The 12,780-nt window shown below is 39.0% G+C and overlaps 1 protein-coding gene across 4 annotated transcripts in view; it reads left to right on the plus strand.

The window, feature by feature from the left end:
* TRIP4 (thyroid hormone receptor interactor 4) overlaps positions 1-12,780 on the plus strand; it is a 62,534-nt gene that overhangs the window by 4,740 nt on the left and 45,014 nt on the right. For 3 of the 4 annotated variants that reach the window (XM_080809108.1, XM_080809105.1, XM_080809106.1), the window contains exons 3-5: positions 821-954; positions 7,001-7,213; positions 9,034-9,112. In XM_080809108.1, coding sequence (XP_080665234.1) covers positions 821-954; positions 7,001-7,213; positions 9,034-9,112 — 426 coding nt within the window. The remainder of the gene's footprint in view (positions 1-820; positions 955-7,000; positions 7,214-9,033; positions 9,113-12,780) is intronic. The other variant, XM_080809107.1, reaches the window with a different exon arrangement.

The raw sequence follows: 12,780 nt of genomic DNA on the forward strand, positions 1-12,780 counted from the left end.
AAATGTTGACTAATTATAGTATGAATAGGATTTAGGAGTAACTATTTAGTTAAAAGATACAAAAGATAAACACCAAACTAAATAATCTAAGTCATTATTATTATACAATCTGAAATATTAGATTTTAATTTACCATTTTAATCCTAGCCAGTAGTCTTTATCATCTACTATCTTGGAAATTGTGTTTTAAATTTGCGAGGATAAACTAACGTAAGAAGCTACCTGACTTCACATCTTCACTTTATTTTTTTTGTAAAGATTTTATGTATTTGTTTGACAGAGAGATAGAGAGCACAAGTAGGCAGAGCAGCAGGCAGAGAGAGAGGGACAAGCAGGCTCTCTGTCAAGCATGGAGCCCAATGCGGGGCTCAATCCCAGGACCCTGGAATCATGACTTGAGCGGAAGGCAGCCACTTAACGGACTGAGCTACCAAGTTGCCCCATATCTTCACTTTATTTATTTATTTATTTATTTATTTATTTATTTTTTTATTTGACAGACAGATCACAAGTAGGCAGAGAAGCAGGCAGAGAGAGAAGGGAGGAAGCAGGCTCCCTGCTGAGCAGAGAGCCCGATGCGGGGCTCGATCCCAGGACGCCGGGATCATGACCTGAGCTGAAGGCAGCGGCTTTAACCCACTGAGCCACCCAGGCGCCCCCCATATCTTCACTTTAAATATTAAGTGTCGTCTTCTCTTTATTAGCTACTAGTTTACCAATGAATCCTGCTATTATCAACCTATGTGCATATATGTGTGTGTGATATATATATATATATATATATATATATATTTTTTTTTTTTTTTTTTTTTCTTTAAAGAAATGTCAGATGGTCAGAAATCAGGAGACCAGCTAAAGAGGAGCAGGCGGAAGGGAAGAAATAGACAGGAAGTTCCTGCATTTGCTGAACCTGACACAACCAGGGAGGTCAAAACACCTTTTGATTTGGCCAAGGTGAGTGCTTGAATGAATCTTTTTCTAGTTCTATGAAAAAGGAGAGGTGACTGATACATTTCAGAGAGCAAAGTGTACAAATTGATCTAGAGTGACAATTCTTCAACAAATGCATGAATTTTATGGAGAGAAAGTGATGATGATATATTACTTTCTATATGGTAGATATTTTGGCAGCCTGATTAAATAGTTATTATAAGGACACCTTGGTTAGAAATGATACTTCTAAGAAAGATATATATAAATGGAAAATATTTATTTATTAACTTTTTAAAAGATTTTATTTATTTATTTGAGAGAGAGAGAGCGTGCACAAGAAAAGGAAAGGGGGCAGAGGGAGAGAGATAAGCAGACTCCCCGAAGAGCAAGGAGCCTTGTGTGGGTGGGGCTAGATCCTGGGACCTGGAGACCATGACCTGAGCTGGAGGCAGATGCTTACCCAGCTGAGCCACCCAGGTGCCCCTAAATGGAAAATATTTAATGAAGGTCACCAGGGCTTCAACTTCAACATTATGTGTGTGTGTGTGTGTATGTGTGTTTGTTTACTAAAAGAACAAACAGTTCTGTTATTTAAGAGTGTTCCTACTTTGTACCATCTCTTACTGCCACCACCATTATCATTTAGTTTTTTTTTTTTGTTTTTTTTTTTAAAGATTTATTTTATTTATTTGACAGAGAGAGATCACAAGTAAGCAGAGAGGCAGGCAAAGAGAGAGAGGGAGGGAAGCAGGCTTCCTGCTGAGCAGAGAGCCCGATATGGGACTCGATCCCAGGACCCTGAGATCATGACCCGAGCCGAAGGCAGCGGCTTAACCCACTGAGCCACCCAGGCGCCCTATCATTTAGTTTTTAAAGTTGTTTTTTTTTTAAATTTTTTAATTTTTTTTATTTATTTTTATTTTTTTTAAGATTTTATTTATTTATTTGTCAGAGAGAGAGGGGGAGAGAGAGTGAGCGAGCATAGTCAGAGGCAGAGGGAGAAACAGGCTCCCTGCCAAGCAAGGAGCCCGATGCGGGACTCGATCCTAGGACGCCGGGACCATGACCCGAGCCGAAGGCAGCTGCCCAACCAACTGAGCCACCCAGGCGTCCTAAGTTTTTTTTTTTTTTTAAGATTTTATTTATTTATTTGACAGACAGAGATCACAAGCAGGCAGAGAAGCAGGCAGAGAGAGAGGGGGAAGCAGGCTCCCCGCTGAGCAGAGGGCTGGATGCGGGGCTCGATCCCAGGACCCCGAGATCATGACCCCAGCCGAAGGCAGAGGCTTAACCCACTGAGCCACCCAGGTGCCCCTAGTTTTTAAGGTTTTTATGTATTTTTTCATGACTCTCAAAGTAGCCCTGTGAGGTAAGCAGAAATATTTATAATCAAGGAAATTTGACAAACTAAATATCCCAATAAAAGGGAATAGTTAATTATGCTAAGATGGAAGAGAGCTGACCAAAAAACTTTGAGTGTGATGACAATGCAAAAAAAATGTGGAAAAGTATTTGCAAAATAATAAGTTAAAGGGAAAATAATAGAAATTTAAGCCTTTTATCAAGCAGAATAAAATAAGCAGTCGCTTAATGATTGAGCCACCCAGACGCCCCATAGATTGGTTTTAGTTTTCTGGGGGACAGTTTGGCACCATATATCAAGAACCATAGAAATGTTCATATCCTTTTGACTTACTAGTTTGATTCAAAAATCTAACATAGGAAAGTAATCAGAAATGCACGCCAAGTGGGGCGCCTGGGTGGCTCAGTTGGTTGAGTGTCTGCCTTCTCCTCAGGTCATGATCATGGAATCCTGTGGTTGAGCCCTGTGTTGGGCTCCCTGCTCGGCGGGGATCCTGCTTCTCCCTCTGCTTGTGCTAGCTCTCTCCCTCTATGTCAAATGAATAAAATCTTTGTTTTTGAATAAAATCTTTTTTAAAAAGCCAGTTTTTAAAAGTAATTATAGATAGTGAAAACTGCCATGAAAAAAGTACAAAGGGCAGTGTGATAGGCAGTAGTTGGTAGGAAGGAAGCTACTTTATATGGGACATTCAGGGAAAGCCTCTCTGAGAAAGTGAAATTATAGCTAAGAACTGAACACTGAGAAGGAACCAGTATATAAAGAGATGGGCTAGGAACAGTTCAGATGGAGGGATTGACAAGTGCAAAGGGGAAGTGGAGACAGGTGTTCTGGGAACTAACAGAAGCCTGTGTGGCTGGCACATAGTGAACAGAGCAAGAGTGATATGTACATGAGATTGGAGAGCACCTGGAGGCCACATCTAAAGCTTTATAGGGCATTATAAGTAGCTTGGATTTCTATTCTCAGCACAGTGGGAAGCCAGTAAATGGTTTTAAGCAGTGTGGTAATATGCTATGAATTTTCTTGCTTGTCTTATTCTTTCCTTCTCTAATGTATTTCTCAATGTACACTCATATCCTGTATGTATATGAGAACTCACCAAAGCACAGCCTTTAAATACCTTATTTTAATGTTACTGGATAATTTAATGAGAGTCAAGTACAAATTTCTGTTCAGAGATTTTAGTCTCCTCACCACCATCACTGACAGCCAAAGATATAATTGACTAGTTTGAAAAAATGGCAGTGTGCTAGATTGGATAAAATCTTTAGCACTTTCTTAGATTTTAATTTTTACCTAGATTGACTTAAATTATCTCTATATCTCAATTCTTGGCTTTGGACATTAGGGCATGTCACCTTTCTTTATACTTAGTAAAGAATTTTTCTCTTCCTTGTAGTAATTTTCCCATCCATTAGAACTCTTAAGATTTTTCCTCTCTGGGGATGCCTGGGTGGCTCAGTTGGTTAAGCATCTGCCTTTGGCTCAGGTCATGATCCTAGTCCTGGGATCAAGTCCCACATCAGGCTCTCTGCAGCAGAGAGCCAGCTTCTGCCTGCCTCTGCCTGCCTCTGCCTGCCTCTGCCTGCCACTCCCCCAACTTGTGCTCTTTCTGTCTCTTCCTCTGACAAATAAATAAAATCTTAAAAAAAAAAAAAAAGATTTTTCTTCTCTGAAAAGGGAAAGCAAGAGGCATCTATACAATTATGTGTCTGGATATTTATGTCCTCCCACTCCCAAAATTTTTTTTTAAAGATTTTATTTATTTATTTATCTGACAGAGAGAGAAATCACAAGTAGGCAGAGCAGCAGGCAGAGAGAGTGGGGGAAGCAGGCCCCCCGCCGAACAGAGAGCCTGATGTGGGGCTTCATCCCAGGACCCTGGGATCATGACCCGAGCCGAAGGCAGAGGCTTAATCCACTGAGCCACTCAGACGCCCCTTCCCATCCAAATTTATATGTTAAATGCTAGTGTGATTATATTAGGAAGTGGGGCCTTTAGGACGTTCTTATGTCATGAACGTGTAGCCCTCATGAATGGGATTAGTATTCTTTTTTTTAAAATATTTTTTAAAAATTTATTTGCCAGAGAGAGAGAGAGCACAAGCAGGGGGAGCAGCAGGCAGAGGGAGAAGCAGGCTCCCCACTGAGCAAGACTCAATCCCAGGGCCCTGAGATCATGACCTGAACTGAAGGCAGATGCTTAACCAATTGAGCCATCCGGGCGTTCCTGCGATTAGTATTGTAAAAGAGATCCCACAGAGCTCCCTAGTCCCTTTTATTGTGTCATGATACAATGATCTAGAAGAAATCATTCCTTTGACCTATAAGAGGGTCACCAACCATGCTGGTACTCTGATCTTAGACTTCCAGCCTTTAAAACTGTGAGAAATAAATTTCTATTGTTTATAAGCTACTCAGTCTGTGATATTTTATTATAGCAGCTTGAATGGACTAAGACAGAGGCTGATAAATATAGTTCTCTTTTTAAACTTTTTATTTTATAACACATATACAGAAGTGAACAGATGTATTTTCACAAACTGACCATTCCTCTATATCCAGAATCAAAATATTACCATTCCTCTAGAGGACCCCCATTTTGCCCCAGAAATGACATCCCTCCCAAGGGAAAACACTTTCCTGACTTTCAACACCATGGGTTAGTTTTGCCTACTCATGAATTTTGTGTAAATGGAGCTAAATAGTTTGTACTCTTTAGTGTCTGGCTTCTTTGAATTAAATGGTTTATAAGAATTGTCCATATTGGGCGCCTGGATGGCTTAGTTGGATAAGCAGCTGCCTTCAGCTCAGGTCATGATCCTGGAGTCCGAGGAGGGAGCCCCAAGAGTGGGAGTCTACTTCTCCCTCTGACCCTCTGCCCTCTCATGCTCTCTCTCTCACTCTCCCTCTCTCAAGTAAATAAATAAAATCTTTAAAAAAAAAAAAGAATTATCCATATTGTTTTATATAGCTTTACTTTTTCATTCTCATTCCTACAGAGGATTCTGTTAAGTGAATACATCAATCTGTTGAACATTTGGATAGTTTTAAATTCTAGTGCTGCAATGAACATTCTTTTTTTTTTTTTTTTAAAGATTTTTATTTATTTATTTGACAGATAGAGATCACAAGTAGGCAGAGAGGCAGGCAGAGAGAGAGGAGGAAGCAGGCTCCCTGCTGAGCAGAGAGCCCAATGCGGGGCTCGATCCCAGGACCCTGAGATCATGACCCGAGCCGAAGGCAGAGGCTTTAACCCACTGAGCCACCCAGGTGCCCCTGCAATGAACATTCTTGTACATGTCTTTGGTGAACATTTTTGCACATTTCTGTTGTGCATATATCTGAAAACTGAATTGCTGGATCACATGCTATACGTATGTTCAGCTTTAGTAGGTAGCAGGGTATACTCTCCAACAGTGTATGAAAGCTTTAATTGTTCTTCCTGTATCCTTGCCAGCACTTTGTATTTTCTGTCTTTTTCAATTTAGCCATTCTGGTTGGTATTGCAGTTTGGTTTTTATTTTGCATTACCATGATGAGTAGCAAAGTCATTAAGCATCTTTCATGTGTCTTGTTACCAGTTGGATATTTTCTTTTATGAAGTTCCTGTTTAGATCTTTTGCCCATTTTTCTATTGTGTCATCTTTTTCTTATGGAGCTAATTTTTTTCTTGATTTTTTAAAAAGATTTATTTATTTAGAGAGAGAGAGAGTAAGAGTATGAGCAAGGGAAGGGGCAAAGGGAAAAGGGAGAGAGAGAATCTCAAGCAGACTCCGTGCTGTGCAATGAGCCCAGCTCGGGGCTCCATCTCACTTTCTGAGATCATGACCTAAGCTGAAATCAAAAGTCAGATGCTTAACCAGCTGAGCCACCCACATACCCCTTTCTTGATTTTTCTTATTTTATTTTATTTTTTTAAAGATTTTATTTATTTATTTGACAGAGAGGGAAAGATCACAAGTAGGCAGAGAGACAGGCAGTGGTAGGGGGAGCAGAGTCCTTGCTGAGCAGAGAGCCTGAAGCGGGACTCCATCCCAGGACCCTGGGATCATGACCTGAGCCGAAAGTAGAGGCTTAACCCACTGAGCCACCCAGGTGCCTGATTTTTCTTATTTTATTGATCATATTTAAAGATACTTGAGGGGCGCCTGGGTGGCTCAGCAGGTTAAGCCTCTGCCTTTGGCTCTGGTCATGGTCTCAGGATCCTGGGATCGAGCCCCGCATCCGGCTCTCTGCTCAGCAGGGAGCCTGCTTCCTCCTCTCTCTCTGCCTGCCTCTCTACCTGCTTGTGATCTCTCTCTGTCAAATAAATAAATAAAATCTTTTAAAAAAAAAAAAGATATTTGAGATTTATCTATTTTGAAGGGCATTTTTGTTTCTTGTGATCTCCACTTTAGCTATGCTTAAATATGCCACATAAATAGCTTTTACTGCTACATTTGCCTTCCACCAGCTGTAATAGAGGATTGAAAGCTACTGGCAGAAAAGGCAAGGTATATCAGCTAGTTTTCCTAGGATCTAACCTTTATTCAGACCCTTGATGATAACCCTTAATTTGTATTTCTCCCATTGCTTTCCTTCTGTCATGGTTCCTAGGCAGTGTATAAGTTGTCATTGAACTGAACTGAGGTTTTTCTCTTCTTGATTGTTCAGATTACCATTAATTATTTGATGTTATTTCTGATATCTTTGTACAATTAGGCACAAGAGAACAGCAACTCCTTAAAGAAGAAGACAAAGTTTGTCAGTTTATACACAAAAGAGGGACAGGACAGGCTTGCAGTCCTGATCCCTGGTCGCCATCCATGTGATTGCCTGGGCCAGAAGCACAAGCTGATCAATAACTGTCTGATCTGTGGGCGCATCGTCTGTGAACAGGAGGGCTCTGGCCCCTGCTTTTTCTGCGGTACTCTGGTAAATTGTTTCTTTTATATTTTATTTTACTCTCCTTTGGTTGACTATGTAGGGACATTCACATCCCTAGTAATTTCTCTTTTTCTTAGGAAAATTTTTCCCTCCAATGTCCAGTAAACTCTAGTAGCAGGAACTTAATTAGTCAAAAACCCAAGTTTATGTTTTAGTACTGAGGCCTATTAGTGAGAAGAGTTTTGAGTATATACATTGTTGACTCCAAGTCTTGTACTGTAACATAATTCTCAGGTTATTATAGCTTCTGTTTCCAGGATACCTCCTTTTCACCTTCATTGTCTGAGAGAATGACCTCAGGAATGTGGCAGTAGTAACTGTCTTACAAACACCCTAATGAGTTGTCTAGAAAACTTATTCCGCCAGTTGAGGAGGCTGGCAGAAGCAGTGGCTTTAGATGTCGGTGACAACATCCATTTTATATTGCTTTGTTTTTTCTTCTCTGATGGGTCCTTTAATTGTTCAGTATACTCAAAAAATAAGCTGATAGTGGATCGCCTAAAAAATGTAGTGTCTTCCATCAAAAATATTCATAAAACAAAAACAAAAATTCATAAAACAGCAGTAAATATCTCCTTATATGGGGTTTTCTCTAGAGAAATGTCCTATAGCTGCTGGCAGAAACCTCATGTGCAACTGAGGCAACTTACAGCCAGTTTCAATGTTTTCCGCTAGATCCCTTGCATCCTTCAATTCAAGACATGGAGCAATGTAAAGCAAATTGGGCTTGAAGTCTTGCAGCTTTATAAATTCAGTATGAAATTGTTTTTAAGTAACTCCTTTTTTGCCTCCCTTCTTATAGTTGCAGTGATTTTATAATAAACAGAACTTTTTCTTTGCTTAATATATTCATTATTTTATAAGTAGGTAATATTCAAAGACAAAGAAATGAGATATATATATTATAAAACTGTAAAAATTAGACTAGTTTTCACTGGTAGCACTTAATTTGCTTTTTCTGGTTCTTTCTTTCTTTCTTTTTTTAAAAGATTTTATTTAGGGGTGCCTGGATGGCTCAGTGGGTTAAAGCCTCTGCCTTCGGCTCAGGTCATGATCCCAGGGTCCTGGGATCGAGCCCCACATCGGGCTCTCTGCTCAGCAGGGAGCCTGCTTCCTCCTCTCTCTCTCTGCCTGCCTCTCTGCCTACTTGTGATCTCTGTCTGTCAAATAAATAAATAAAATCTTAAAAAAAAAAAGATTTTATTTATTTATTTGACAGAGAGAGATATAGCCAGAGAGGGAACACAAGCGAGGGAAGTGGGAGAGGGAGAAGCAGGCTTCCCTCCAAGCAGGGAGCCCGCCCAATGCAGCGTTCGATCCCAGTACTCTGGGATCGTGACCTGAGCTGAGGGCACGCTTAACAACTGAGCCACCCAGGCACCTCTTTCTGTTTCTTTTTAATAAGACATCCACTTATCTTCTTTCATAAGACTTGGATTTTATGGTTAGAACTGGAAGTCTTTTAAAAAAAAGTCTTACATGTTTTTTCCCAACATTCTCAGTGATAGCAAATCTTTGTCCTTTGAAAGTAGGTTAGATTTTTTTTCCTTTTTTAAACAAATCATTCAGGGGCACTTCCAGTGAGATAAGTTTTTTCTGTTGTTCATAAAAGAAGGGAGAAATGGAAAGAGACAAGGGCAAACTCATTTGGATATGTATATTTCTGGTGTGTTTGGATTAAAAAACCAGCAACAGTCTCATTATTTTATTGCCATATCTAATGTGTAATTTGAGGTTACATTTTAGGATGTCAAGCAAACAAAATTAATGTAACTAGGGTCATGTGTCTTGTTCTTATTACTTTATAGGTATGTACTCGTGAAGAACAGGATATTTTACAGCGTGACTCTAATAAGAGCCAGAAACTGCTGAAGAAGTTAATGTCAGGTAGGCAGCAATCTTTCCATTGGATCATGGTGGTGGTGGATACATGTTGTTGTATCTGATTGTTTCTTTCTTGTATCCTGGTATGCAAGATGGAGTTTATTCACTCATTTATTCTACAATCATTTTTTTAAAGTTATTAAAACCACCTAACATTGAGCAAAAAACTACTATTAATAATGTTGGGTTATAACCCAAAGAATAAAATTAATGTCTTGAATTAAATAAATAAGTTAATAAATGGGAGAGAAGAGACAGCTCTTTATTATAGAAGAATTCCAATTATTACCATGAATGAATGAGGGTTATAGAAAATCACCATTTAGAATACCACAGTAGTAGTAATTGCCATGGGCAAGATCCACTAATGGATACTAAAATTGTTGGATGAAAAGTTTAAAAATAGGAGATTTGCAAGGTCATGAAAAACCAGGAAAGGCTGAAGAATTATCACAAATTAGAGGACACTGAGGAGACATGACAGCTAACTGCAATGTGGGATTCTGAATTTGATCCCAGAGCAGAAAATAAAGTTAATGGCAAAAATGTTGGCATCCAAATAAAGACTGCAATTTAGTTAATAGTATTGTACTAAAGTTAATTTCTTTGGATAATTATACTATGGTTATGTAAGATAAGGTATTAACATTAAGGGAAGCTGACTGAAAGTTATACAGAAGTCTACTTTTTTTCCCCCCAGCTCTTTTCTAAGTCTTCTATAGTTGTAAAACACATAATAAAAATAGTTCAGGACTGGGCATCTGGCTCATTCATTTGGTGGAGCATGCGACTCTTGACCTCAGGGTTGTGAGTTTGAGCCCCATGTTGGGTGTAGAGATTACTTAAAAACTTTTAAAAAAAGATTTTTTTTTAAAAATTTTGTAAAATTTTACATACTTATTTGTTTTAGAGATTTTATTTATTTGAGAAAGAAAGAGCAGGAGAAAGAAAGAAAGGGGCAGAGGAAGAGGGAGACGCTGCATGTGGAGCTTGATCCCAGAACCCTGAGATCATGACTACAGTGGAAGACAGGTGCTTAACTGACTGAACCACCTAGGCGCCCCAAGATTTTATTTTTAAATTTACATCTATGCAGTTTTTGTTTTTGCTTTAGTTTATTTATTTTTTTTTAAAGATTTACTTATTTTAGAGAGAGCTCACACACACAAGCTGGGGGTGGGGAGGACAGTGAGAGGGAGAGGGAGAGAGAATCTCAAGCAGACTCCCCCTTGAGCATGAAACCCAACGTGGGGCTTAATCCCAGTACCCTGAGATCATGACCTGAGCTGAAATCAAGAGTCAATCACTTTACTGACTGAGCCACTCAGGTTCCCCTTTTTTAAAAAATAAAGATAGATTGATTGGTATTATAAAGTAGTGATCATAATGTATATAGAATTTTATGTTTTCCTTTTTTAGTAGTTTATAATTTGTTTCTTTTTTTAAAAGATTTTATTTATTTGACGCAAACACTCTCACTCTCTTAAAAAAATTTTTAAAAATTAAAATTTAAAAACAATTTTAAGGGGCACCTGGGTGGCTCAGTGGTTTAAAGCCTCTGCCTTCGGCTCAGGTCATGATCCCAGGGTCCTGGGATCTAGCCCCGCATCGGGCTCTCTGCTTAGCAGGGAGCCTGCTTCCTCCTCTCTACTTCCCTGCCTACTTGTGATCTCTGTGTGTCAAATACATAAATAAAATCTTTAAAAAAATTTTTTAAAGAATTTTTTAAGAATATGATTTTAAAAATAGAAGTATAATTGACATGCATTGTAATGTTTCGGGTATACAACATAGTGACTGACAGTTGTGTGTGTTATGAGGTGCTCACCACTAGTATAGTTACTACCATCTGTCACCATATGATGCTATTAAAATATTTACCATTGACTAGGGGCCCCTGGTATCTTAGTTGTTTGGGCGTGTGCCTTTGGCTTAGGTCATGATCCCAGACTTCTGGGATTGAGTCCTGCATTGGGCTCCATGCTCGGCAGGGAGTCTGCTTCCTCATCTGTCCCTCATCCCACTCATGTTCTCTCTGTCAAATAAATAGAATCTTTAAAAAAAATAAAAACAAAACCACTATTGACTATATTCCCTATCCTGTAGCTTTTATCCCTATGACTTAAATCATTCCATACCTGGAAGCCTGTACCTCCCACTCCCCTTCATCCATTTTTGCCCATCTCCCCACTCCCTCCCCTCTGGCAATCACCAGTTTTTCTCTGTACTTATGGGTCTGTTTCTGCTTTTGTTTGTTTTCTTTTTTAGATACCACATATTAGTGAAATCATATGGTATTTGTCTTTAATATGATCATTTTTTTAGAAGATTTTATTTATTTATTTGACAGAGAGAGATCACAAGTAGGCAGAGAGGCAGGCAGAGAGAGAGGGGGAAGCAGGATCCCTGCTGAGCAGAGAGCCCGATGCGGGGGCTCCATCCCAGGACCCTGAGATCATGACCTGAGGCGAAGGCAGAGGCTTAAACCACTGAGTCACCCAGGCGCCCCTAATATGATCATTTTTGACACTTAAAATGTATTTGCCATGTTACTTTGCCAAAATATACCAATCTGTAACTGTATAGTGACTAAAACCTGTCACTATTGAATTTTGATATTTCAAATATTTTTATCTCTATACTTAAAATTTTTTTCTTGAAGGAGTACCTGGGTGGCTCGGATAGTTGGGTGTCTGCTTTGGCTCAGGTCATGATCTCTGTGTTCTGGGATGGAGCCCCATGTTGGGCTTCTGGTTCAGCTGGGAGCCTGCTTCTCCCTCTCCCTCTGCCTCTCCCCCTGCTCTTGTGCTCTCTATGTCTCTCTTTCTCTCTCTCTCAAATGAATAAATAGAAGTATTTTTTATCTATACCAAAATAATTTAATGTAAGAAAAATTTTCTTTCAGAAAGTGGTTGATTTTCTGTTCCTAGAATTGCTGCTCTTCTTCTCTTCAATCTCCTGTTGGATTTGTAGGTGTTCAGAATGGTTTGATAACTATCTAACTGAACTCCTGCGACCTGATATCATCTCAGTCTGCTACTCCTTTGCCATCTTGACTCCTCTCCTAAATAAAATCTTTTTAAAAAATTTTTATTAAAGAAGTTGAGTATGTCTCCATACCTTTTCAGTTAGGATTGTTTTAAGGTCATTATTATAAAAAAAGGTAGTTCTAAGTGTTTTTCTTATATTCAGAACTCAAGAATCTCTCTCTAATCTTAAAAGAGGGTTTTGACAAGACTTTGAACAGTCCTGGAGTTTGAATAAAGAGAAAGGTCTTTTATATAGCCTCATTTTCCTAACAAATCTTAGGTCTTAGTTTTATCATAATTGATGGCTCTCTTTTCTGGGATATGTAGACTTTTGGTTTGCTGTCACACAGGAGATGACACATGGGCCAAGGAATAAATTTGGGCTCATTAGACCTAAGTTTAAATTTTGTTTCCATCTTCTGATTTCTACCTGAGTGACTCAATAAGTTTATTATTGTCTCTGAACTTCAGTTTCTTTTTCTGTAAACATAATATAAATTGTCTTACAGAGTTCTTGGGAGAATTAAATAATGTAATATATTAAGTGGCTTAGCAACTAATGAGTTTTCAGCATTCATTTCTATCCCTTTCCTGCAATTTCTACTCTTGTCTTCCATTATTTAGTTTTTAGTTTTGCTATGT

Source organism: Martes martes (assembly GCF_963455335.1).
Source record: "Martes martes genome assembly, chromosome: 7".
Taxonomy (NCBI): Eukaryota; Metazoa; Chordata; class Mammalia; order Carnivora; family Mustelidae; genus Martes; species Martes martes.